General features: G+C 37.1%; 1 protein-coding gene across 1 annotated transcript in view; it reads left to right on the forward strand.

Annotated features, from left to right (window-relative positions):
• CRPPA (CDP-L-ribitol pyrophosphorylase A) overlaps window positions 1–27,054 on the forward strand; it is a gene marked incomplete at its 3' end in the record, with an annotated part of 125,786 nt that overhangs the window by 14,657 nt on the left and 84,075 nt on the right. Inside the window, exon 3 of the mRNA XM_081996361.1 lies at window positions 11,771–11,920. Within this exon, the coding sequence (XP_081852487.1) occupies window positions 11,771–11,920 (150 nt within the window). The remainder of the gene's footprint in view (window positions 1–11,770; window positions 11,921–27,054) is intronic.

Here is a 27,054-nt window from a genome sequence, read left to right on the forward strand (position 1 = left end):
AATTTTTATGGTTTTTTTAGGTAGGATTAGGTTATCCTGGAAATAAATTTTGAGCACAGCTTCCTGTATTTAAGTGGTTGCTGAGGTCATTTTTATGTAATGTCTATAAAATGTCCCTCCTTAAATTTAAATAAACAAAGTATATGACACTGCTGTTGATTTGAGGCTAATTAAAATCTGTATGCTTCATCTGAGAAAACAATATAACTTTGGAAAATTAAGCAGCCTTTAGCAAAGATGTGTCTATTTAGTCACTCAGATTTCTCCTTCCTGCAGCAGATCAAATGAGTAAAGAACAGTTTCTTAAAATAAGGGCAATCTCAGCTTGTCCAGCATGTGTGAGGGGCTGAATAAAGGCCTTGGATCATTCTAGCCACTTTTACATGGCAAGATCTGGAAGACATTCTTGGCCATATCTCTCTGGCTAAGGTTTAGGCATGCACACCTCCCCAAGTTTTTTCCCTTGTTCACCAAATATTGCACTGAAAAGAAATCTGGGTTTTCATCCAGAAATGCCCCCAGCTGCAGTTTGGCCGAGTTTGTGATCTGAGTAGTTGTGGCAAGGACACCACCAGCCATGCAGGTTAGGTGAAACTTCTGGAAGCCAACTTGGTCTGTTTCTTATGCTGTAATAGTTTGCTGGTTTGCTGAACTGGTTCTGTTCTTGTCCTCCTGTTTCCAAGAAGGTAAGTGGGTTGTGATACAGATAGAACTAAAACTGCCTTGAGGAGCATTGGAGCATGTAGGAGAGAATTCATGAGGTATCAAATTCATACATACATGTACTAGAGTCACTATTTGAGCTAAACTCGCGTGGTAAGGTATAATGATCCATTTCACAAGGCTCTTGATAACAGAGAAGGTCTTAGATGAAGCTTGTATAAAGAGGTGACTCGAAATTTTGAATCTAATGGGCTGTAAGAGGTTTCCTGCAAGGAGAGGACACAAGCAGTTCCCAGAGAAGCAGCTGAGCGAATTCAGAAGGCAAAGACACTTGATAAGCAGGTGCAGAGTTGCTTAGGCAACTGCATGACCACCAGCTGTAGTGCCTGTGGTTTTGGTTGCTTAGGACTGTGTGTGGGAGTGAGTTATTAATGAAACATTGCAGTTTTGCATTTGGCTGATAAAATTGTGCAACAGTCCTCCTACAACACCTCAAGATTTTTTTTTTTCTTTCTTCATAATGTTCAAATTGTGTGTTTAATGATACGTGGTGGATCAGTGGCCTTCACATAATGATATTGTTGATTTTGTAATGGTGTAGACTTTCTGGAGGTGAAATGTAACTTAACTGCAATTCTAACTCCTGCGGCAGTAGCTTCAAGATTTCTGTTCCACTGGATACCAATGTTAAGTCCTCTTTATATTGATTTACTCTAATATGCAAAATCCTTTGTGGTACAGTGCACTCTCACTGATAGCTTTTTGCAATGTAAATCAGTAATTAGGGTATGAAAGATGGTTCGCTGACTGTAAGATGTGTTTCATTACTTGTTAAGGCAAAATAATACTATGCAGTTAAAGTAAAATAAAGTCTTGTTAATTTTAGAGGCAAAAATTGTCTTCATAATTCATTAATTTTTATAGGGAATATTGTGTTTAATTTTTGCCACCTAGTTTTGCAGTAAAGCACTAGTTAGAACAAGAAAGTGCTGGTAGCTCATCTTATTGTCATCTTATGTTGAATGAATGCCAAAACTTAAAGCTGTAAGTATACTTACAAATATTTCTAAAAATACTGAAAACTGTTAGTAGCATACTGACCACATGATTTGCTTTAGAATGTTTAAATTCCTTAGCCTGAATTTTACATGTTAGAGTAAATCATAATTGTGTATAATATACCACTATTGCTGACAACTGAAAAGATTAAATACATCGTAAGAAAGTCTTGAAGCACTATACCAGCATGTGCTGCTCTTTTAGGCAGGGGATGCTATGTGTGGTCTTGATCATTCGTAGCATTATGCAGACTTTATACAAACTTTGAAGTACTTTAAAAAAAAAAAAAAATCTATCAAGAAGAAAACACAACCTTAATAAATGAGAACATGTTGTTAAACATTACCAGTTATTGCACTGTGACAAAAATTAGTTGAATGTGTTGACTAGGGTAATAAGGCCTTGTTTGGCTAATAATATGATAAAATGTATTTTATTGAATATACAGTACTAGTTATGGAAAACACAACCTTCCTCGACCATTCTTGAATTTCTCACAAGGAATGCACAGATTAGGAATGCATTAGAAGAAATGCTATGTAATTTGTAGGACACCATTAAAATGTATATATTGGTTTAATCGTGCTAACTTTTATAATTTTGTTCTTTATTAAAAATAGTTCATCTGACTTATGGCAGTAATTAGTGATAAAAGAGCAACATAAATGACATTCTTAAGACTTATTTTCAATCTGCTTTTCAAAAAGAATTCAAATTTTAATATGAAATCAAATATTCACATAAATTTGTTGTATCATTGTTTGCAGTACCGCTCTTTGCTTTTTCTTATTGCATTTTGTATTTTCTTGATTTTGCTGCTTTTCCACTTCCAGTATGTTCTTGAGCTTGCTTTCAGTCCTGTGTGTTGAAAAATTGCACCTGTGATATGCCTAGTTCTGCTTTCTTCCTCCACCTCATACATATATTTTTCAGTTGCATGTTCCTGTTGTCCTGTCTTTTTGAGGGGAATCTTTTTGATTTTCTTTGATAAATCTTAATTTCTCCACAGAATACCATTTTGAATTTATCATGTTCTCAATTGGATCAACACAATATTTACTAATGCTTGGAGGAAAGGCTTTAAACACAAAAGAACAGAAATTATGTAAATGTATAAAAAGAAACATCTGCAGTCTTAATTTTTGAGCAAGTTTCTGCTATTGGTAATGTTTATTTTGCTATAACTAATTGAGGCTCTGACATGTTGTGATGTACATGTACTATCCCCAGTTACTCAGATAATATGTTCTGATAAAGGTGACCTCATTAGAAGAAACGTTTTCTTTTTCTTAAACAGTGTCATAAATATACATTACATTTGTTTAAGGCATCCTGTGTCTTTGAAGTTCAATGTACAACATAGTGTCAGCTCATTAACATTGGATCAAAGTGTAAATTAAATTTCTGATTAAACATCCCCTCTTTTGCAGCTAGGAATAAACACAATTATAACTTCTTCCTTCCTGGTGCTGGTTTAAGACTAACGCGTGCCCAACTTTAGTGAGTTTGACTGTTGCTCCTGGCCATCTGGGTAAACAGACTTTAAGGAAGTTAGGTGAAGTTTAGCATACAAGCCTTTTTTTCATAGTGTTCAAAACTTCTTACATCTGTTCTAATTAACCTTCTTTTGTCTAGCTGATGATTAGGTTTAATATGTTACACCCAGCTTGTCTAACGTTTCAACTAGTGCTGTCCTTGGGCAGTTAAAAGTTGCTGGTACAACTATGTCAAGATAGCTGGAATCGGATTGGCTGATGATACTGCCTACATAGAAGAAATTTTAGTGGGTATCTCACTAATGAGAATCAAAGATGGTGTGTCTATAATGAATATGAATTTTGATTTTTTTTTTCCCCAACAAAATTCAAAGTAAGGTAATTTAGGATTTGTTCTTGTTGTTTAAAAAAAGAAAAATGCTTGGCAGAAAGAAGGTAACCTTAATCTCTAATGGGTACACAGCCCAGGTTGCAGATTGTACTTGTTTGTTGGTAGAAGAATTCTGTAGGGAGAAAGAATCCTGTCCCCACCACAGCACTGCCACACAAATTAATGTCGATGCTACACGGTGGAGTGTGGGTGAAAATATGATATGCCCTGGACTCAAATTTGTGTTTCTGCATGATGATGGGAGTACCTCTACCTTATTGTGGTCTGCTATTCTTTACTGAGTCATCTTGATTGTCCTGTAGTCCTGACTGCATGCCATATCTGGTCCTTCAAGAGCAAGAGAAGCGTGCAGCTGAGGTACTGCTTTGGGGGGTGGGGGATTGTCTTTTGGACATGACATTAACAGGAGGAGTTACAGGTGCGGATGGCGATAGGTTTGGTTGAACCCACGCAGACAGACCGCTGCCTTGCTGTACAGCAAGTCGGTGGGTTCTGAGTGCAGAATGAGGTTATGAACTCTGTGGAGTATATGCAGGCTTGAATTAGTTCAGTTTGGAAGTTTGGCTAGGTTGGACTTGAACCCACCTAAGTTTAGTAAACTTTGCACATATAGCCAAATTGCAGTTATCGGCTGTACTTCTGTGTTACTTTGTTTATGCCCCAATCTTTTCCATCCAAATAGAGTTGTTTTGCTAGGATTTCTGTAGGTTGGAGGAGGAAATACTCTTAAGTCTTCCATCTCTGCAGCGGAATTATAAAACTTTTCATAGATGACACCTTTTGGTTATAGAGAAGATTAAATGTAGCCCTAGACAATAGCTGGATTCCAAGTGCAGAAAAGGAAAAGAAAAAAGAAACAAGAAAAAATTGATATTTCAGTGTGATACCTCAAATGTACACTGGAAGAAATTATCTAATTCCTTTATTTTACAAAGGTAGTTGTATGACTTTTTGTATTAGATATTCTCCCCTTCAGATTTACCATATAAAAGATTTGAAAAGAACATCCTCTTAAATATGTGAAATATTTTAATCTTATAATTGAGTTTTTGAATTTTGCTTTGAAGATTGTTTGATAAATTTGAAATAAGAGATCTTTCAGTAGAGACAATTCTTCTAACTTAACATGCTTCAGCCACGTTCAATAATTACCATTTGATTACTATAGATACAATTAGTTTGAGTGCAGATGTCTGAATAGGAATGCTTGTTTCTACCTGTTTCATGCATCTTGGTATACTGTGCTTATTTCTGTATTTTTTTCCATACTGTAGATGGCTGTGAATGCCCTTCATGGCAAGTAGTTTGATCTGTGTAAAAGAATACTTTCCCTGTAGTAACATGTGGAAACAGTTTGATGGAATAAAATGAGAAGAAATTAATCATAGTTATTCTGAGCTGCTTTTGCTGGTTCATAGCCAGACCTAATTTAGACTGAAATCCTTAGGAGATGGTAGTGTTTGGTAACATATAAATACTCTTTCACCTAATTAAAAACATTCCAGGACATATTTGTAAACTGTTAGATACCTAGCTTGTCTAAATTAATGTCGATTGTTATTGTTATATAGTTGAACAGTGTCCTAATGCAATCCTTGTCTTAATGGCAAAGCAAGATAAAATTGTTTGTATATTTACCAAATTCACCTCTACAAAATTGGCTTCAGTGGAGTTCCAAGATAGATGTATTTGTCCGAAGTGTGACTAGCCCCACATTCTTCAGCATACAGTTTCAAAGAAGTCAGCTGCTTTGAAGTGATGAAAATATATTTCTAATATACTTCTATTTTCAGTGTGTATATGCAAGACAAGTTTATTTTCTTTAAGGCAGAGTGACTGAATTATTTTGGAGTCTTGTTTCAATATGATTTTGCTTGTCAGAGTTGAAAACAACTCTGATTAAAGAATTAAAATTAATAAATATGAATATTGAGAAAACATGTAAAAACATGAGGATAGGGACATTCTTTTAAAGATAGCACTGAAAAGCTATGCTTGGTTTTGTTTGACGTCATGCTTAAGTAATTTTACAAGCATTGAATCTAATGCAGTTAGGATGATTGAAATATAAATGTACATTTACTTAATGGTACTAGACAGCTGAGAAGATTAGAAAGCATAGGGAAAACAAATTTCAGGGGAGAGAGAGGCTATGAATGGAGAAGAAAAATATTGTTGGTGTAACTAAAAAGTAGAAGTGAGTCATGCTAGAGGGATGGGAGAGTCTGCTCATTTAAGACTAGACTAAAGTTTTAGGCTGTGATTCCCACTCACTTGAAGTTCAGGGTTGCAAATCGGCCATATAAGTGAACTTCGTGGGTCTGCATTAGTACTTGGGGCCTGCTGGGGACAGGGGTGTGCCAAAGACATAACATACTTTTTTTTTTAGTATGCCAGCCTGCAGGATCTGTGGTTGTCTGAGCTTGTTACCACACTGTTGTAAAACAAAAGGAATTGTAGTTGTGGTGTTTTTTTGTAAGGATTTTGTGCCACTGCAAATTTTTTCTCTTCCTAGTCCATATTGTTCAACTTGTTGAGATTTACAGCTATTTAGCATTGTTCTGTTTCAGCTCTAGCTGCCAAAAATGACAGGATCAGCGATGCAGGTGTGCTGGTTTTCATGCTCTTTTGGAGCTTCTGGCTCTTTAACTTGTTCTTTGTAGGTTGTATTCTAGATGTGGAGTGTTGGTCTCCAATAAACAATACACTGTGTGTCGGGAGTATTTATAACCTGGATAACTTCTTGTTTGTGATATAAGCTCCCTCTCTGCCCCCTCCCTCCCCCCCCCCAAATCCTTTTGGAAACTTTAATGGGTTCTGTTGTTTTATTGTATTTTTCTTAATGAAATAAGGATTTTCATTTTTAATGAATATTCACTAAAAATAAGCTATACGGCATTGTGTTAGGCAGGCTGCTATGTTGTGTGTAGGCTTCTGTGGCCTGAACATTCATACTTGATTTTGTAATAAAAAGTGTCATCAACACTGCTTGGATTTTATTCTCCTTGAACTGACTGCATCGTCTGATCTTGAAACATACCCTGGTTCTGTATTCACTGAATACGTGCTCTAAACAATTTCTCGTCAGAATAAAAGTATGATAAAATGAGAACGATACAGTGTTACTGTTTAGTGGAAAGGTGGATTAGTATGCCTTGAATCTGTTGAAAATACTTATGATACTGTATTCTACTGACCTCCACGATACATTTCATTCTCTACCTTTTTTGCAGTCATCATTAAATCTTTAAATCTTGAATGTATACTATGCTCTAGGCAGTTATGCAAAAAGACTGAATATAGAACTGAGAACCTGTTTGTAAACATTTTTTTGTTCTGCGTAAAATGGGTTATAAGACACCTCTTTCTAGAAGCATCTACAGGCTGCAGATGGATGGATGAGCTTGCTTCTGAGAGATACCAGTCTGTCACTTCCACTGAAGCTGATGAAATTCTGCATTCTCAGGACATTTTAGGATTTTTTTTAAGAACCTGATAGATTAAAAGGATGGTTTTTGTTCCAATATTTTGTCTGCAAAAGAAAACTTACCCGTTAGCAGTATGTGTTTCAATGTCTTTTAAGCTATGAAAGAATATTTTAAGAGCTTGCCCACAGATATTTTGATACTTTATTTAACAAATATGCAGAAATGGGGGAAAGATGTGTATGTATTTCCTGGACATGCCAGGTTCACCAAAACTAGTGCTTGACTGTCTTTGGAGTGGCTTGATGGCTGTAAAGTAGACATTGAAAGAAATTCAGTTTAACTATCCATTAACTATCCACTTCACATTCCGGAAAGGGGTATGATGCATTTTGTATGTGATTTTTTTTTTTTTAAAGCAAATCTGCTTGAGATCTGGGTCAAAATTATTGGAATTCGGAAGATGAATACTTAGGGTAGGGAAATGTTAGTATAAGACCCAGGCACTTGCTTTAGATTCACATGATTTGTATTTTGTGGTAGGCTAATTCAAAGTGTAAAAAAGATCTGTAAAACTATGATGACATTAACAAGTACTTAAATCTGTCCTCATTTAAAATTTTTCTTTGTTTTATTCATTTTTTTTTTAATTCATGTCTGAACCTCTTGCCTGAGATCCAGGCCAAATACCTGTACATTCCTGACATAAATAGCAAGTCAAAGCTTCTCAAATTAGAACAAATACAATTCAAATACCTGAGACTCAGTATATACTCTCTGTACTAATATGGAAATAGTTCTTTGTTACTGGTTTATAACCAGAAAAACAACATAGAAATTCCTTGCAAAGAATAAAATATTTGGTGTTGTAACTGAATAGACGTAGATTAGCTGGGTGATTCTGTTCTTCACTTACACCCCACGGTCATCAGGGGTCCTTTAGATACAGTAGTAACTTATCGTATTATTTGCCTTAATGTTTAAGTTTCTGAACTAAAAAATGTACTCTTGTAGCCCTAAGTACTTAATTTCCCCTTCAGTTCATTGCAAGACTGCTAGGAGTGGAATTCGGAAAAGGCTTTGTGCTGATTAGGGAGGATACTTGCGCTAACCAGAAGCAAATACTACAGAACAAGGCATACATCTTAAACTGTGCCCCTCTTTGGCCTGTATAAGAACAAAATTTACAGCTCAATTCTTCTGTTTTTACGTGCCAAATACTATGTTTACACCATGAATGAAGATACCCGTGAGCCAATTTCAGAAGCAGAAGCATGTGCAGTGAGGACTGTGTAAGCCAGCTTGGGTTTGGCAGCTGTGTTGGCATGTGCCAGCTAGAGAATGTCACTAGAAGTACTGCAGGTGCAAGGTCCCCTTTGTTAGGGACTCGGCTTTCTTGTCCCATATGAGAACAATGCAGGGCATACACAAGCCAGTATTTTCCTTTGCTTGATCCCAGTTTCACCCAGTTTGAAAGTGGCCTTAGCTCCGTGTCACTGAAGCGGGTAAACTCAGCCCTGTGTTGGATCATGTCATCTGGTTGAGGGAGCCCATGTGTGTGTGCTGAGACACAGAAAGGTCCTGCAGAAGGGTGAACTGGTACTGAGCAGAGCAAACCACCAGTTTCTGTATCTTGTCTTGGGATTTTAAGGTTTCAGCTCAGTGCTGCACGTGAACACGTATGAGCAAGTATGCTCTAGCTCATGAATTCATGGCTTTTGGGCCCCAGCTACTCATCATATGAATGTTTTATGTGCAGTAGAAACTTCCTGGCTTTAGTAAGTGCTAGAGCTCTGCATTCTGCTTTTAGAGCAGTTCATGGACTGAATTGTCCATTTTTGGAGAAAAGCTTTTTTTTTTAAATCAAATGACTGCTAGTTACCCTATGAGTGCATACATAGTTAGAATTTCTCTCCTTTGCATGATCAGAAGTCTGACATAAATCTTATCCTGTGTATTAAACTTCATGTTTTCAGTCAGTGTCAGCTGTAGTTTGAGTGGACTTGCTGCAGAAGACATCTTACTGCGCCCAAGTTGTGATTTCCCATTGAAATGGAGGGCAGACAGGTGAGAAACTCTCAGCCTGCCACACTGAACTCAGTTCTGGGGTAAAGCAAAAGTATAGCTGTTTGAAAAATGCCATTTGTTGAATTTTAGATGCCATGAAGCGTTCAATTATTTGAGAAGTTAATTGAGGTTTTTAAAAACTGACATGTTTGGATTTATTAGAAATTAAATCTTCCTGAATCTTCTGGAAGAGCTAGGCGTCAGCAGAGTGGGAGATGTGGTTCAGTATTGTCACAAAGATACAGATACAGACATTCATGAATTTTTATTGTGCAATAAACCAGATGTCAAGAAAACAATGTGTTTCAGAGCTCTTTTAAGAAAATAATTTTGAGTATTTCAATTTTGTTTAGAATTGCAGTTTGTTTTTTTGTTCCTCAGAGTGCGTGTTTCACTTGTGAGATTTGGTTACGCAAGTCACATTGTATTCTCTTGGACTGTTTTATGCTTAAAATGTAACATGACATGATTGTTAAAAACTGTAATAGAATATGGGATCAGCCTAAGAAATCCTCTTTTGCTAACTGGTTTTCTGGAATGGTAACTGTTTCGGGGGGGGGGGGAAATTTCAAATAGACTTAACTAACTACAGAAAAGCTGTGGCTAGCATGCTGCTCTGTCTCTTTTCCCATGACCTTCTAATTTTATAATTTTTTTTTTTGTGTGTGTGACCAATTAAAATATGATGGCAGAGCAAAATAACATAGTCCAAATGCCCAGCAGCTGGGATACAGAGGTAATAATCCATGTCCTGGAATCACAGGAAATAGAGAGTGGACGAGTTGAAGATAATTTAGTCTCTACTTCTGCTTATGCACAGCTTTTCCTCAAAGTACATCTGTTAAATTTACTCCTCATTTAATACATTGATGGATAACTAAAATTATAGTGGCATTTAGTTTTGTCAGTTTGTCTTTTCTATTACAGAAATAAAATTGATCTTGCCTAGGACAGAAAGATGGACTAGATGATCTTTCAAGATCCTTTACAGACAGTTCTTAGGTGATTTCATAGTTCTCAGTGATCTTTCTGTACCATGTTTTGCCTTTGGATGACAGTGTTTTATATAGATATCTCTTCCCATATATGAGGAAGAAAAAATGCTTTTCAGATTCTGAGAAAGTACCTCAGATATTTCTCGTCATATGAATCTTTTGAATTTTTTCTCTCTCTGCCCCAGTAGTTCCTGCATATCACAACTCTTTGGGCATGAGAAATTGGTTTACATCTCTGTCCTCATTCTGTAAAAGAATGAACTAAGAAGCTGCATTTTAGAGCTCATAAAGTGCTCAACACACTGACTACGTTCCTCTTTGTTTTATTGTTCAGCAGTGTGAAAGGGGGAGGGAAGACAATTAGTTCTTTCTCTTCTGAGAGGGGAAAAAAACCTTTGGGCTCACTTTTCACATTTCATTGTGCCAATGCTTATCTGAGGTCAGAAATCTTGTAAGAATGGATACGACTCATACATATGAGGGCAGGATTTGCCAGCAGAAGGTAAATGTAATCAACAATAACAGTGCTCTTATTTTATGTGATGACACCTATTTTTTTCCTGTGTCAAACCTCACTAGGCGGTAGATGATTTCTGTGGCTGCAGTGAAAAGTGGGAGTGGTTTTCTAGGTATACTGATTTAAGATGTTTGATAACTCCAAATGTCTTGGAACAGCAACAATTATTCTTTTTTATCACTCTTAAAATAGATAATAAACAGTATCGTGTAAGGACACTATTCTCAGTGGTTAGCATTATTAGGGAGCATGCTTCTTGCCCCGTGACTTGATAAGCAATATTCTGCCGTTGCATCCTTTTCTGCATAATTGTATGGACAACTCTAGTCCCAATTGCCTTTAGCTTCATACAAAATTCATGTGAGCATTTGATAAGTGGTGAAGTGTGGCTAACTTTCTGGCATCAAAATGATGAAAACCAGCTAAGAGAGTTCTGTTTCAGAGATGCCATAGATCTTTAATACTATATATTGATGAGAAGATCAAAGATATATGTTTATTGTTTTCAAGTTTAAGCAAAAAACCCCAAAACTGAAATATAAGCATTTAAATATCTGTTCTGGGGCACAGTGCTGCTGTATAGTGAATACTTTGTGATGTATATATACTGTGTTCCCAGTGATTTCACTGGTAAGTGTGGCTGCTCAGTATTTCACAGGGTGAATTCAACATGGAGGAACAAGCTCAGTTTTCTGAAACTTGTCTTATTGCTTATTTCTGAGTAGTTTAGCCAAATTGAAATCTGTGAAAGCAAAAGGTTTTGGGGATTGTCAAGACCTTTCAGGTGTGTCTCCTACTCTTTGATATCTGAATAGGCCTAGAACTGTCCTCAAGAAACCACCTAATATGTATGTAGAAGAAAGTCTGAAACATATACAGACCTGAGATGTTTATTTATTTGCAGTAGATATTTATGAAGGACTTAAGATATATTTTTTTTGTAAATTGGCCTTCAGTGTGTACTTATACAGTCTTCTGTTGCTATAGTCATGTTAGAAGTCTCATACAGACTAAGTAGTATAACTTTGCATTAGGAGATATATTTTTTGCTTATTTATCTTTTATATATTTGAAAGCTCTTAGTTTTTTGACTGCAGCTATCTGATATACATTAATATTAATAACATTTAGGCCTCTCTTTGTGTTTTGTTCCACAGGCAGCAGGAGCAATTCGTCCTCTAGTTTCTACTGTTATTGCCTCTGCTGCAGATGGCTGTTTAGACCACTCATTGGAACGTGCCAGGTACAGAGCAAGTGAAATGCCTCAGGCTTTCTTGTTTGATGTAATCTATGAAGCATACCAACAGGTAAGACTTTGAGACTTTCTAAGACTTTTTTCCATTTATTTTAATTAAAAAAAACCCTTTATTTTTCTTCTTTCAAAAATAGAGATTCAGCATCTATTTCAGATCCCATAAAACTGTATGCATATTACTTCTCTGTCGTCGTTTGATGAAAACACTTTATCATTTTAATCTATTCAAGTTTTTCAATTATCAAACTGCCAAATACAAGAGGGAATGAGGTGTCTAAACTATTGGAAAGACAGATTTGCTTTAATTTTTGTTGTGCATTACATAGATTACTTAAATGTGTGGGTTAATGTGTTTAAAGTTAGGTATGTATTAACTATGTATTGTTGACTGACAGTATCAAAGTTTTGGATGCATAGTGTAATAATGACTTTATATAACAATATAATGGGATAGAGGCTGTTCTAAAGCACTGGGATAGTATTAACTTGATACATCTAGGTAAATAAGTGTTTAATTTGTTTTGTGTTGCGTGTGTATTGCACATACTTTGACTAGTGGCTGAAAAGAGTATTTACTTAGTCACTGTTGTAATTCCCCATTTTTTTCATAATATATTGCTTTAACATCACCTTTATTTAAGAAAATAAAAATTGCGGGTAGTGTGTTAAACCTGGACTCTTTTGCCTTTATCCCTCCTGAAGGCTGCTTTCGTTTGCCCCACCCCGCATTCACAGTTTACTGGAAACACTCCAGGCTTTTGTCTCAGCATTCTACTTCCTTTTCATTCATCACCTTGTGGAAATTGCCTGTCCTCCAGGTATCTTCTAGACTGACTGGAAGCAGAGCATTTCTTCATTTGTGACTTGGAAGGAATTATTTTTTCACTCCAATAATGTTGACAGTCATGCATACCATCAGTCTTTCATTTCTAGAGTAAACAAGCCCAAATTACTGATAGCCACCTTCAGAGAGTACATACCTTAGAAGTCCCCAACAATAGAACAAATGTGTGGACAGGCAATGAAGAAGAAACAGTTGCTTAATTGTTCTGTAATGTTTCACTTAGAAATGTTGGCACAAATTCCATGACGTACCCTTTATGCTTGATACTTGAAGATATTCTTACATGTTGAAGTTGAAAGGCTGTCCAAGATGAAGAGCTACTCAAGTGATTGGACTAGCTCCAACTTCTTTACTTCTGATGGGAAGCAGGGGTATGTTCTTGGTGTGTATGATAACACACAGCTAATACTTCTAAGTGAGACTCTAGCTTGAATGTAGTGGACATACTTGTGATAAAAGCAGTGTATATGTCCACTGAACACATCTCAAAAGAAAACAGCTACTGTTGGTTATGTAATTCTTTCTTTCTTGTTGATGTGTATCTCTTTTGGCAAATTGCATGTTTATATGTTGTTTCTCAAAAACAAACCCCCGTTTTTCCTACTGTGCTTGCTCTTAGATTGCAGATACAGTAGAGCTGGCAAATACATAAAAAGGTTTTGCCCTAAATGCCTTGCTCAAAAGGCAACTATATTTGCAGTCCCTGTGTTCCTCTGAATAGTGTTCTCTTCTCACATATGCATTCCATCAGTTGTCTTTTTTGTATCCCTGTTCTTTCAAGAACAAGCCACCAAAGTTGTTAGCAAGCAACCAAGGCTATGGTTCCTTGTCCCCAGTTCCCTTTGCATTGGCTAAATTCTGGTCATTTAAATGCTCTGTGCCTTGGAGCTCTGGGAAGGATAACACTTTGCTAAACCTCTCAACTCATATTGTTTGCTAATTATTTATGTTTCAATGGTGCCTAGCTGTCCAAGTCAAGGATTAAGACCCTATTGTTCTGGGAACTGTACAAACAAATAAAAAAAAAAGATAATCATTGTCCTGAAAAACTTAGTCAAGCTACTGTGGGACAGATTTTTGTAGGAATGGATGCAGCTTAAATGCTTTCTAAATATTAACATACCCATCATTAGTTCCCACAACAACCTGGTTATGTAGGTTAAGTATCATTGTACAGATGAACAAAAAAAAAAAATTTTGTTACTCATGTTGTAAGTGATTTACAAAGCTGGGAATGGAATTCATTTTGGCTGACTTAGCATGGGCTCATGATCCCACTCCTGTGTATTTTATACAGTTGTGACCTTTATGTAACAACAGTGTAGGGAAAAACAATACTCAAGCATGCATTCCTTAGAAAGAAACTGTCCTTTTGAATTATTGCTTCAAATAACATAGGCTTTTCAGTTACATTGTGGGTAATGTAGAACACTGCTTTTAAACTCCATCTCTATTTAAATGCATCATCTGATGTGAATAGGTAGATTTAGAGAGTTTACTTCCAGTTGTGGTTTTTCTCATGAATGTAAGATCCCTGAGTATCTTGACCGCTTAGTTACAACGTTCAATTAAAGGTCAGGTCTCTAATCCTTACAGGTTTGTCATCTATTTTCTCTTTTTGCTTTTCTTGTCTGGTACCAGTCTGGGTAGAGCAGACTAGTGGTCCTTCTCCTTTTATTGCTGTTTTGCATGTATTTACAACTAGAAGGGAATAAGCTATTAACACTACTAAAATATGCAAAAATACTTTTATATGATCTTTATAAAATTAAAAGTAAATTCCTTAGAAAAATTTTTCCATTTCTTGCTTGATTAAAACATAATAGTAATGATTTGGGAAAAAATACATGCCTTGTACATAAAATCAATTGAAGTAGATGCAACAAATGCCAAAGATTGGTTTACAACATTATCTTAAAATAGATGTATACTACAGTGAGTTCCTTTTACATCTGGTGCCAAAAATCCAGCACAGATTTTGAGGACACTCAGCTAGGTTGTTTGCATGCATTTCATTCTGATGCGTCTCGTTTTTGTATACTGGATCTGTTTAGTTTTCACTCTTACGTCTTCTTTGTTGCCTAGAACATACATATTCCAAACAGATCTTTGTTCAAATATATGTTGCTTTCTGATTTAACTGTGACAATGTCAAGACTTCTGACATCATAACTATTAACTTCTCATCTTTACAGTAGTGCTGTTGAACCTTTTAGATTTTGTTGCTCAAAAATTGAATGCACTCTGTTGTCTTTGTAATGACTTGAGAGCTCATTGAAATATTCTTCATCACTTGCATATCTAATATTTAAGCCCTCTTCAGCAGGTCTTTTCAACGGTTAAAATACAGTACTTTAATGTGGTTTATTTGGCTTTGGGTTTTCCTTATTACAACCACTTTGTCAAAAAAAGAAAAAATGTGGGACTGGAAGTGACATCAAATTAGAGGCTGTTTGGTCAGTTACTCAGAAATGGGGTTAAGTGTTCCATCCATTACCTCTGAAGTATGCTATGAAATAGTTTCTAATTTTTGCTCATGTTGTGTGAGAGAATTAGCTTCTGCAAGAAGGTGTGCATTATATTGTTTACAAACGGGTTTCTTGTTACCACCAATCACATCTCCTTTTGCTAGGTGTATTAACTTGAAATCTTCTGTTCTTTGGGACTGTCCTCCTCTCACAATTCCATAACGTTTCTTGATCCTGATGGGGAAGTTATTTCATCTTTTTACTCTGCTATTGTAAGGTAGCCAAGGACTTCTATCTGCAAAGTAGGGTTGGTTGGTTTGTTTTTAATCCCCAGAGAAGTAAATAAATCTGAACTGGGAAGAATAAAAAAAGTATTGGTGAGGTACTGGATACTGCTAGGTCTTCCGATGATTAATTTTGAATAATTTTTTTAACCATACTGAAACAATAGTATAGTTTTATGAACATATTTCCTTAAAAATAAGATCAGACTTTTTCAGTTAGTATCAATTTTAACATCAATTAGTGGTGGTAGCAGCTTTTTTTGATATGTCTGTTTATATACTTAAGAGGAAAGGGAAAAAAAAAAAGACACTCAGATGTCCCCTTTTTTTATTGGGGGAATGCAAGCAGTTTCAGAACCACTGTTTCTTGGTGAAAGAAGAATTGGGAGTACCATGTGTCTGCCTTTTTGTGATGCAGCAGGTAAGTGAAGGTACAACAGGGAAGGGAAAGCTTTTCAGTGTTGTTCTACCTCAAATGAGAATTGCTCCAGTGCAGCAGGATCAGAAGACCCCATTCAGTAAATAGCTACTCCTTCCACTCCAAGATAATGATACTGATTGTAACATTTTTATAAAGTTTCTGTTACATTGTTGTACATTTTATGTCTAACTCAGGATACCTCTTGGCCTGTGTATTGGACATCACATAAGGCAGACTAAAACCATTTAAACTCAGTACTGAAATTAAGAAACTGTTCAGAGCCCACGACAACCAATGGAGCTAAAATGATGTCTTCATCTTAAAAGGCCTCACTACTCTGACTTATGTGTCATTAGATAGAGCACTTAGCTATGGTAAATGAACAGGCATAATGGGATTTTGGCAGATACCAGCACCTATCCTTCTGTGTAACGCTGCTTAACGCTTTCTCTTGCAAGCCTCTGTGTTCAGTTGATTATATGAAGCATGGGAAAACAGAGGTTTACTTCTATTTCTGTGAAGTATTCTATTGCCTCTACTTTGTAGTAGGACTTTGGAACTTGGTGCTGAGATGGTCCTGATGAGAGAAAGGGATGAATTATACAGGCCTCCTTAGATATGCCTGTGAGTGCTACTGTGTCACTCATCATATATACATCTATGCCTCCTCACCTCATATTCTTACGAAGTACAGCACTGCTTTCATGCCCTTCAATTTGTTAAATTTTTCAAAGTTATAAATGTATAACTTCTGTATGAGTTACAGCTTTTGTTTGTATGATGCATGCTTGACACAAGGTGGACAAGTAACAGGTACAAACAATCGCAAGGGCAGAACTGTATTTATAATGTGTGTGGTATCTCACAGGCTTTACCTAAGCCAGGGATTTTCCTTGGAATGTTAGGTAAAAGGACATATAAATGTGTTAAGGGGATAAATGTAATGTTGCATCAGTGCTCTTAGTTCTGATATGTCCTAATTTGTGAGTTCTTGTTTCCTGCACAATATAATGAACCACACCACTAACCTTCAGTAAATATTAGTACAAATTAAACTTTCTAAAATAAAAAATGTGAGTCTCTAATAACTAGTAAAAACTGTGGAAATGTTGTAAAATTGCAGAACCCATGATTTACTTCAATTCTAACCTACCTGGGGAAAAAAACAGCTAGTTGGATTTTTTTTTTAGGTTAATAAGAATTAAATTCCTGATCTTTAGAAATGCATGTTTCTTTTTTATTATTATCAGCCCTAAGGGAAATCAGAAAAGTTTTAGTGTTAATTGAAAATCCACCCTTTCCAAAGATAGCAAATAAAGGATAAATTCCTTAGACCAGACTTGTTCATTTTTGCTTAAGGTAGTTTCATGTTTCTGTTCAGCTTTTTAAATTAAATAGGAGCAAACGTGAAGTATGATCCTGCAAGCCTGGGAGGAGGAGGACGTGGGGGGAAAACTTCACTTACTAGAAGTCAAGTGTTCCCCTGGAGCAGTATCTTTTAAGGAATTAAGAGTATCAGGAAGTCAGGAAGATTACCTTTTTCCTTTAATCAGGGTAGGCTGAGGCTGATTTCTGTAATACCTGTTCCTGACATATTGTGAAATGCACAGAAATCTCAGAGATCTATTATCTTTAACAAAAAGCATCTTGTTGTGATGTTTCACATTAGCGTACAAAGTAACACAACTACAATATACAAAGGCTGAAATACCCAAACTTAAAGCATTTTGTATTTGAAATTTATCTGCCAAAATAAGGAACATAGCAGGAACAATTAAAAAGCTTTGCCTTTCCTGATCTGTCAGAGAAACAACTGAAAATGGAAGCAGGAGAGGAGTAGTCTGCAGAAGATCCTGACTAGCTTCTATGTCAGAGATGTAAACAAAAAGCTGAGGGAAGCTGACATGATGGTTAGAGTTGTCAGCATGAATGCTGGGGATACAACAGAATTGCTCACCAATGTGACCAGTCTGATGAAGCCGAGGACCTTGTAAGAGGGAAAAGCTACACACAGCTGAAGAAAGGGTGGGACGTGTTAGAAGGCTATTCTGCAGGAATCCTTCACATGTAGATGGCATGGCAAAGTCTGATCACTATGTAAAGACAGAGTGATAGGTTTATAACAATTTTAATTTTAAAAAATAATTTTGATACACAATTTTTTTTTTTCTGGTAGTCTTTCATACGTTGTTTTACACCTAGCCTCCAGATCTGTACCTGGGAAAGTTTACCACAAAAACTACAGCATTTATTGGGGATGTTTGTATTGCATATGTAGTTAGTCTAATTGTCTGTTGATAGTAGACCTTTTGTAGGTTATAGGAGTTTATATTTAGCTAATCAGAACAATGAAGCTGAAATAAAAAAGGAACAGGAAGCAGGAATATTCATCCAAGGGAGATGAGCTTAAACATGTTTGGAGAGGTTTCTCTGATGCGTGTCTATAACCTCCTTACAGATGTCCGCACAGAACGGACTGAGTTTAGGGATTCTATCTAATCTGTGTAGAAACTATGTAGAGATTAGTACTTTTCGGGACTACACTGAATTGATACATCTGCTCATAGCCAACATTACCCACTTTTGGATAATAAGCAATCACATTTACTTATGGGATGTTACAGCATCTGCCTACATAGGAGAGAGATGCTATATATAAGCATAGTAACGAGAAGATACAAAATAATTGTGTGTCGGGGAGAATCATGCAAATACTTTGATGCTCAATTCTGGGAGGCAGATGTTCTTCCACTCCCTGAAAAAATCATTACAAGATGTCCCCAGATGGAGTTGAGATGGGGCGAAGAGATATTCTGCAAACTGTCCAACCTGGTCCTCAGTAAAAGAGAAGGAAATCCCAAAATTGTTCTCATCTAAGAAACCCCTGAGAATGTTCAGGGAAGGTTTTGCCAGATTAAGAAAGGAAGTTGGCTATTGTTAGGCCCATTGCAGAAGTATTTGCTCAAAGTATTGTCTTCTCTGTATGTAAATAATTGGAAGTGTATTCCATGTGGATTTTGTAAACTTCTAAAGTGCTTTTTGAAAGGGCACATTACTGGGATTCTTCTTCAAACATGTGTGAAGTGTTTTAGTATCCTCTGTAGTGGGGGAAGTGGAGTCAGCTGTAGCAGTTTAGTAATATTTTGGCATAGGTCAGGCAAGTCCTTCGAGGCAAAATGTCTAGACTGATTTGGGGATTTTCCTGTGGGTTCATTCTTTGTTAAAGAAATCAATGTCTGTCAAATTAACATTGCCAGGAGCAACAGGCGATTAAATGAACAGTAGCGGACAAATTGTTGACTAAAACCTTGGCAACTTTGGGAGCAAGGGTCAGATTACAGTAAAAGGACTGAAGGGTCAGAATGTGAGGCAGAATTTGGGCATTTAAGATTAATGCTGGAATCCTGGAAAAAACCACTGCTCACCTCCCTAAGACTAAAGATACCTGAATCTTCAAGAGACATCAACTCTTTTCTTTTAAACATTTACCAGTTACGAAACTTTGTGTATGCCAAGTCATCTAAGTTTGTGGCAGGGATGAACAGCTTAATATTTACCTCCTGAAAACATTCACTTGGAGGAAAAAAAAAATTGCCTGATGCTATTCAATCATGAATTGGTGATGTAGGTCAGAACTGTTTGTTTTTGTAGTGTAAAAACACTGAAAAAGAGATCAGCATTGTTTTTAACAAATGACAAAAAGTAGGTGAAATATGTAGATTTTATTATAATCTATAATGGGTTTTTTCTTGGTCTTCATCTCTGTAAAAAAGCATCAGACCTCTTAAGTGTATTACATTGTAAGCATGATCAGTTTACCTCATTCTTCTTCAAATGTATTTTGTGGTTTCTATATGCTCTGTGCATGTATGGAGATTCACTTCCTTTTCCACCATCCTCAGCTTTGGTCACATACTTTGCGTTTGTATTTTGTCATTATATGTTCGGGTCTTCTAAATATATGCTATGTAATGTCATTATTATGTTTTTCTTAATTCTGCATTCCAGTTTGTGCCTGTAGATTCTTCCGTATTCTGAAATACGGAATCGAGAAGTGATTCATGAATTAGAGAAGAGCTAGCTAAAATAATAGTAATTTACTGCTAGTAGATTTGTATGAGGACAGTACTATAAGCCAGTGCTGCTCTCTGTATGGAGTTCTAAAGGTAGCATATTTCCAGCTGTCTATGAAATGTAAGAGAGAATTACAGTTTTAGTGTAACTGCCTATTGGGTTGGTCCAAGTCAACCTACTTGGCTGAATAGTAAAGTAGCATGGATTATTTCAGTTTCTTGAAATTCCTACTCTGGTTCCTTTGATGGTATAATAATAGATTTTAATTAGCTGTATACTGGTATCAAGATGGGGAATATCTGTGAGTTTTTCAATGTGCAATCTAAGCATATGAAGTAACCTTAACAAAGGAAGCCTTTCTTCTGATTTGTACATGGGTCACGAGTGTTTTAGGTCTAATTGTTTGACAAGGAAATCTGTGTAGATCCTAAATGTTGAAAGAAAACCCGGTGTCTCATTTCTACTTACATGAGAAGTTTTTACTTTAACAGCACCCTTTCATTGCTGTGGTCCATTTCAGCTTGGATTTTATCTCTGGTTTTAGCCCCATTTGAAAAATGATTTCTATGGAATTTCAGTACAACCTGAGTTCTGTTCCATTTCATTCCTGCTGAAAACTTGTAATTTTTTAATAATGTGGTTTTGCAGAGAATTTTGATCTTCCTATCTCCATCCATTTTCAGGCTGATACACACAGACTGGTGCTTAAATAAGGGTTGTCAGCCTCACCTAAATCAATATCCTGATATATGTACAGTCTTCAGATTTTAGTTCTGACATGTTTTCCAAAGAGATTTTACAGTTACTTCATCTGGTATCTTTTTACCTTAGCAGCTTTTTCTTGAGATTGAAGAATAAATATCTCTTTTTCCCTTTCTCTGTCCTTAATGCCTACCCAATTATACAGAATTCTTTTCAGGATAAATTGGCCAAATTAATTTTGTCAGTAATCCTTTCATTTATCCAAAACCTGAAGCTAGATTGGTGGTCTATTGAGAAAACCATACTAGTTTAGATAGCTCTGTACTTGATTAGTTCTTTGGCGCAATGGTAGAGCCAGGATATTGTATGAATCCCCACCTTGCCCTAATTAATTTCTGCCACAAGAATGTTTGGAGAAATTCTAATGCCTTGCATAAGAAAAAAATAAAGTTTTTTTTGCTAATGGGATAATTACTTCCATTTTATGGCACTCCTCATCCTGTAGGATCTCAAAGCACTTTGTGAATTCACATATTAGCTCTTGGAACTGTTGGATGCAGTGGTGCAAAGCTGCCACGCCCTGGGTGAAATCTGGCATCTCCATAGCAGTGAAAAGGCGTTTTGTCTTCAGATGTAATTTGGAGGGTTTATGTTAGGGAGACACACTGCAATTATTCAAGTTGGAAATTAGACTGGATTATGAGACTATTGTTGTAAGTGTTACTGGGTTTAGCTTGATAAGTGTACTGTATCCACAAGAATCACCCGTTTGGCACAGGCTCAAAAAATGCTGAATACTGAGTGAGAATTGCTGTATCCAGCATATGGGAGACCACCCATCTAAATTGTCATCTGCTGCTTGTTTTGAGAGCAAAGAAGAAAACAAGGTAGTGATGTTAGAGCTTTTAATCTCTCAGCTACTGACAGTTTAGGGTATCAAAAGGCAAGGAAAAGGACCATTTATGATCTTGCACAGTTTCAAGAGGAAATTCTCTTAAATTGTTCTGAGTGAATAATCTTATCTGTTCAAGAAAATTTAAAAAAACATGCATTTTGACTAGGCCTGAATTTTGGCTTACCTCTGCTTCTAAGACTGATTAAATTCTCTGTTGGTTGCTTAATTTTAGAACTTGATATATTTAGAAATCTTTTTGCTGGGAGAATGTGGACAATCACTTCTTTACATTTTCTTAGAATAACCTAAATAATCTGTAGTTTTCTACATTGGGACAAGATTTTTTTTGTCTTGTTCATATAACTCTTTTCTAAGTATTTTTCCAATTTACAAGATAATTTTTAAAAGTGTAAACAATGAGTCCTAACACAGTATTTTGAGTACTGCTGTTGTCACATAGAATATTAACATTTTCTTATTTCTTCTCAATGTTGTAACTAAAATATGACTATTTAAAAAGCTGAAATTGTGTATGAGGTCTGAAATTCCATGTTCAGCTGCATGCTCAAAATACTCCTGTGTCCTTTTCTGGTATCAGAAGAATCAATACTGTCTCATGGTTACTCAGGACCTGTTTCATGAAGTCAGTCTGATTAATAACTAGTTCTTAGTTGCATCAGGTATTTCATCTTCGTACCAGTGCCATTGTTTATTCTCACCTTGTTTGTGTTCTGATTTTCATTATGCTGTCTTGTGTGGACTTTGGAGTAACATTAGATACATAAAATCATAGAATCATCAAGGTTGGAAATGACCTCTAAGATCATCAAGTCCAACCGTCAACCTACCACCACCATGCCCACTAAACCATGTCCCAAAGTGCCACGTCTACACACTTTCTGAACACCTCCAGTGATGGTGACTCCACCACTTCCCTGGGCAGCCTGTTCCAGTGCTTGACCACTCTTTCAGTAAAGAATTTTTTCCTAATATCCCATCTAAACCTCCCCTGATGCAACTTGAGGCCATTTCCTCTCATCCTATCGCTAGTTACTTGGGAGAAGAGACCAACATCCACCTCACTACAACCTCCTTTCAGGTAGTTGTAGAGAGTGATACAGTCTCCCCTCAGCCTTTTCTTCTCCAGACTAAACAATGCCAGTTCTCTCAGCTGCTTGTCATAAGACTTATTCTCTAGATCCCTCACCAGCTTCGTTGCCCTTCTTTGGATCAGCACCTCAATGTCCTTCTTGTAGTGAGGGGCCCAGAATATCTACTGGTGTGGCACAAAGAGAAGGACTGAGGTTTGATTTCTTTTGGTGATCTGTTATTGTTTCAGATCTGTTGTTGTATGTGTGAACTGGGACAATACCAGCTGTGATGTTTATCCCAGTTGCCAGTCATATGGATGCTATGCATGCCGAGTCCTCGCTGCTAGGGCACCTTGTGTCCACACTACAAATGATGTGCTTTAGCAGGTGTCCTTGTATATGACTTTCACCTTGATTCCACCAGAAGAGAAATGACTTTGAGCTCTCCAGCAGCACAGTTAAGTGCATTTTCTATGATTCTCAGTAGGGATGCAGGAAAGACTTGCACCGAAAAGAACCTCTCCTGCAGACTAAATTGGTAATGTAGACACAACCCTTGATGTTTCTTGTTTGTGCCTACCGGTACCCTTCTTTCCTCAGCATGGCACCTCCAGTTTAAGTTTTTATTCCTGAATAGCAAAGCTGCACTTTTTACCCTCTGTCTACCAGTTGATCATGATTTGTCTAGGAGAACATAGCAGACCTCATTTTCTGGAATGGATTACTCAAGGTATGTAGGGGTTAGGGTGCTCTGTCTAATTTTCAAACACGGCTAGGCTTTTTCAAAATGATAGTATTGGTGTGTTTATGATTTTGGTGTAAAGTTGAGCACATGTACTTCTCTTACAGGATGATGGGTTTGTTTGGACCTCTCTTTTTGCAGAGAAAGAAGCAGTAACAGCCAGAATAAGATTAAGACTTAAAGAGTAGGCTTAGAATCATAGAACAGAACAGAATCATAGAATCACTTAGGTTGGAAAATACCTTTAAGATCATTGAGTCCACCTGTTAACCTAACACTGCCAAGTCCACTACTAAACTATGTCCTTAAGTGCCACATCTACAAATCTTTTAAATACCTCCAAGGATGGTGACTCATCTATTTCCCTGGACATTCCAGTGCTTAACAACCCTTTTGGTGAAGAAATTCTTCCTAATATGCAATCTAAGCCTCCCCTGATTTAGATTACACAATGATTTTGTTTAATCTATGCTCAGGAGTGCAAACTTTGATATAAATATTTGTTCTCAGCATCCACATGCATTTCTAAATCCCACTGAGTTTCTCCTTTTTACATATTGTGACAGTGAGGTTTTCAAGCTGTTGTGGTTTAACCCCAGCTGGCAAGTAAGCACTTGCTCACTCCCCTTCTGCTGGAATGGGGGAGAGAATTGGGAGAGTAAAAGTGAGGAAACTCGTGGGTTGAGATAAAAACAGTTTAATAGGTAAAGCAAAAGCCGCACATACAAGCAAAGCAAAACAAGGAATTCCTGCTTCCTGTCAGCAGGCAGGTGTTCAGCCAGCTCCAGGAAAGCAGGGCTTGATCACACGTAATGGTTACTTGGGAAGACAAATGCCATAACTCCAAACATCCCTCCCTTCTCCTTCCCCCAGCTTTGTATGCTGAGCATCATATGGTAAGAAATATCCCTTTGGTCAGTTGGGGTCAGCTGTCCCAGCTCTGTCCCCTCCCAGCTTCTTGTACATGCCCAGCCTCCTCGCTGGTGGGGTGGGGTGAGAAGCAGAGAAGGCCTTGACTCTGTGTCAGCACTGCTCAGCAGTAATGAAAACACCCCTGTGTTACCAACACTGCTTTCAGCACAAATCCAAAACAGCCCCCTACTGGCTACTACAAAGAAAATTAACTCTGTCCCAGCCAAAACCAGCATGCAAGCAAATGTATGTTTAAAGAAGAAAAAAAACCCACAAATGGAGTTATCTCCAACCTTGGCTAGTAGTGAAAACTTTATACAGTGGTAGGGAAAGCAAATTTCATGTTGCCCACCTGTGTTTATGCTCTGTGTTCTTGCCTGTGGGACTCTTACTGCCTAGCAGCAAGTTGTGTACAGTGAACAGTAACTGTCAGACTCAACATAAAGAGAGATTATAAACTGCTTTCAAAGAAGACTAATTGGAAGAAAATGCGTAGCTGACTTGACTTGGGAGCTCATATGCTACAGCAGGAATATAGCACATGGTTGGTGGTGATGGCAGTGTGGGCTGTATTCATTGACCCAGGACATTTATTCCAAAAAGGGAAGGAGCAAAATTACTTTTTCATTTGTAGCTTTTACTATTAAAAAGATACTTGAAAGTATTAATTATTTTTAACCATTGTTTCAATAATACTTTAAACCTTTAATTGCACATTTTGTTGAATTTCATAGAATCATTTAGGTTGGAAAAGACCCTTAAGATCATGATTTCAATCAAAATTAATAGAGGTGTAGACGTTTCAATGATCTTAAGCCCCCATATAGTTTTTGAAAAATCAACGAGTATGAGGCGGAGGGAAATGCAAAAGTATGCCTTCACTGAGAGGAGGCTGCAGCCTCAGAGCCTTCAGGCTCTTAGGCCTTCAGCTCCATGGCTGAAATGTGAATTCAGCTGTTATCGTCTGTTTTTCGTGGTCATACACCTTTTAGTGCATGGGATCTTGGAACCAAGCAATGAGTAAGTTCTTTAACAGGTATTTAGTGCAGTTAGAAGCAACTTGAGTACCAAAATATTTCAGTGAGCAGTCAGGAACTATTCTGGGGATCTGACTGTAGAGTGCAGGGAAATCATGGCATGTATGGAGAGGGCACTTGCAATTACTGCAGTGAAAGGCACTGGGATGTAGATACAGGTATGTAGAAAAACAGGCTTGCTTAATTCTGTTACAGAGTAAACTGCTGTATCTTTATTCTCTTCCAGATGCAGTAGTGCTTCACAGTGATGTATCTCTCAGCAGTTTTAATAATTAACTAAAGTAGAAATTGTTTCACAGATGAGCTTATCTGAACTCACATTAATTGTACTGTTTCCTTCTTCATGTGTTTTCTCCTGTTTCCTGCTTCTGTAGATCTCATTTAGCTGTGGTGTGTTGCTGTAGGCTGAGTGCTTGCTGCGAATCCACTGTTGGATTCAGCATTTCTTTGGTTTCCATGGTGTCCTGGTTTCAGCCAGGGTAGAGTTAATCTTCTTCATAGAAGCTAGCGTGAGGCTATGTTTTGGATTTGGGATGAGAAAATGTTGATAAGGTGCTGATGTTTTGAGTTGTTGCTAAGTACTCAAGGACAGTCCAGCTTCTCATGCTGGCCTGCAGCGAGCAGGCTGGGGGTGCACGGGAAGCTGGGAGGGGACACAGCTGGGACAGCTGACCCAGGCTGGCCAAAGAGATATTCCATACCATATAACGTCATGCTCAGTATATAAAGCTGGGACAAAGAAGAAGGAAGGGGTGGAGGGACGTTTGGAGTTATGGCGTCTGTCTTCCCAAGAAACCATTACGCGTGACGGAGCCCTGCTTCCCTGGAGATGGCTGAACGCCTGCCTGCCCATGGGGAGTAGTGAACAAATTCCTTGTTTTGCTTTGGTTGCGTGTGCGGCTTTTGCTTTACTTATTAAACTGTCTTTATCTCAAACCATGAGTTTTCTCACTTTTACTCTTCCGATTCTCTCCCCCGTCCCACCATGGGGGAGTGAGCGAGCGGCTGCGTGGTGCTTAATTGCTGGCTGGAGCTAAACCATGACACATGGTAATGTACAAGTAAAAAAAAATATAAAATACGATAAAAATAGGCCAATTCAGGTTCAGCAAGAGCTTGTCTGCTTCTTTAACTTAGTAAAATGTTCCTGGTGGTGAATGTTCATGATGTACTCTGGCACTTCTGCAGTGGAAACTTGATTTGAAAATGTCTGGAAAAACCATAAAGTTCTGCTATTGTTAATTAGTTATGCATTTTAATTGCAAGTGTTCTGATATTGTTATAGAATGGATTTACGTGGGAGAGTAAAATGGAGACACTTGCTGATGACAACGGAAAAAGTACTAAAGATGATACAGCCAATGGCTACAGAAGTGTAAAAGGCTGGCTCTATACAGGCTTTAAAGAGTAAACCTGTGTAAGGGAGCAAATATGAAGATTTTCCTTCAGTTAATATGTGAAAAATATTGATTTTTTTTTCCTTATTATAAATCTAAGGAATGATGGAAAAAATAAGAAAATGAAAATGCTGTAATGAAAATTTTCCTTACATCTGTGCGTGTTCTGCTGTATAGTCGCCAGTTCCCATATATCTATTCAAAATCTTTTATCAGTATAAAGATACAGTAAAATGGTGTGTTGTAACAGTAAAAGCAATTGTTAATGTTAAATACTGCTTCTTTATAATTTTACTTGTTCAAAGTATTATACTGGAAA

This window comes from Phaethon aethereus, assembly GCF_964289735.1.
Source record: "Phaethon aethereus genome assembly, chromosome: 2".
Lineage (NCBI taxonomy): Eukaryota > Metazoa > Chordata > Aves > Phaethontiformes > Phaethontidae > Phaethon > Phaethon aethereus.